This window comes from Puntigrus tetrazona, chromosome 12, assembly GCF_018831695.1.
Source record: "Puntigrus tetrazona isolate hp1 chromosome 12, ASM1883169v1, whole genome shotgun sequence".
NCBI lineage: Eukaryota > Metazoa > Chordata > Actinopteri > Cypriniformes > Cyprinidae > Puntigrus > Puntigrus tetrazona.
In genome coordinates, this window is record NC_056710.1 from 20,178,845 (window position 1) to 20,180,545 (window position 1,701).

Genomic DNA, 1,701 nt, shown 5'->3' on the forward strand with positions numbered 1-1,701 from the left:
TCTCTCTCTCTCTCTCTCTGTCTGTCTCTGTCTATGTTGTCTATTCTGTTGACTATGTATATACACACAAATAGAACACATATCAATTATGCTTTTAAAAAATGTGTTATTACATAGAGAGAAAATACCAGTTCTTTTACATTTATATACCTACGATATAAACAAGTTCTAAATTAGTTTTAGTTTGATATACCTGTCTATGATGACCGATCAAAACACACTCCTGTAAAAACCTCTTCACACCAGATTACATCATTTCGCTGTGCCTTGTTTTCAAGTGATTACTAGAAATGCCTGGTTTGAGGTTAAAAATTCACTCGCTCCTGTTACCATGACTATCACTATGGGAGCCGCTCAGGCGGTGTTAAGAGTCCTCAAGAGAACCGGCTGAACTGTAAAACTCTCAAGAGTGTTTCCCAGAGTTCTCTCAATCATTCAGGAAGGATCATATAAAGAACACGTGTGACCGTGATTCTCTTTGTCTAATATCAGCATTCATGCTGATTGATAAACCTCTTAAAGGAGCACACCACTTTCTTTTTTTGAGAATAGGCTCTTTTTACAACTCCCCTGCAATTAAACATATGCTGTTTTTGAATCCGTTCAGTCGATCTCAGTGTCTGGCACTTTTAGCATAGCTTAGCATAGATCATTAAATCTGATTAGACCATAAGCATCACGCTCCGATGATTTTTCAACTACTCTTTTGTAGTTACATCGTGGACTGACGCAAAATGAAAAGTTGTGATTTATCCAGGAGGATATAACTAGGAACTAATTTCATTCTGGTGTAATAATCGAATAATCGACTTTTACTGCCATACCATCAAGCGCCTGGAATTTCTGGGGACTATTTTTAGCCTACAGAAGAGTCAAGTTTTAAATAGGAAAAGTATTGAAAGTCTTTGGTAATTTTTGAGCGTTACGCTAACGGTCTAATCAGATCGACTGGTCTAAGCTAAGCTACAGCTAAGAGTGCTATCGCCAGACTTAAATGGATTCAAAACACAACTGTCTAACTCTAGGGGAGCTTAAAAATGAGGCTTATTTTTTAAAAAATTGGTGTTTTCCTTTAATGTTTTCGTATTTGACCAGATTTAGAAGTTTTTTCCTATTATATCTTAACCAAAGTGAATTGAATTCCTTGCGATCTCATGTTACTCACATGAAGGATGTCTGTGTTTCTCTCTGCTCTCCTGTAGTTGATCTCCTGGGACTGCTGAAGTGGAGATCCAACACCAGTTTGCTCCAGCAGAACCTCCGGCACCTGATGAAAGTGGAGGGAGGCGAGGTGGTCAAGGTACGTGAGGGTCGTCTGACAGACAGAACTTTCATTCAGACGTCCGTTTGGATGCATGCAAGCGTTCCTGCTGCTAATGTAAACCTTTGAAGTTGTTGCAGAGACTTTGATTTGTGATATGAAATTATGAATGAACTCTCTGATGCACTTCAAAAGCTTTTTGCTTATTAGATTTTTTCATTTATTTATTTATTTTTTTGGAAGGCAACGGCAAAACATGACGCGATATTTTTAGAAGTTGCATTTCTGTAAGTGTTTTCGGTAGGGTGTGTGGTTGGGCCTGTGAAATGACAGAAACGCTCGAAATAAGCTTTCATCATCTAACTCAGAATGAGCTTTGCGATTTAAACGTTCAGGAAATGTTTCAGTTGTGTTCTCCATCCATAAAATACAAAATTGAG

General features: G+C 38.0%; 1 protein-coding gene across 1 annotated transcript in view; it reads left to right on the top strand.

Moving 5' to 3' along the window:
• Positions 1 to 1,701, top strand: part of LOC122355354 (dedicator of cytokinesis protein 1-like) — a 61,773-nt gene that overhangs the window by 19,502 nt on the left and 40,570 nt on the right. Inside the window, exon 20 of the mRNA XM_043253523.1 lies at positions 1,203 to 1,300. Within this exon, the coding sequence (XP_043109458.1) occupies positions 1,203 to 1,300 (98 nt within the window). The remainder of the gene's footprint in view (positions 1 to 1,202; positions 1,301 to 1,701) is intronic.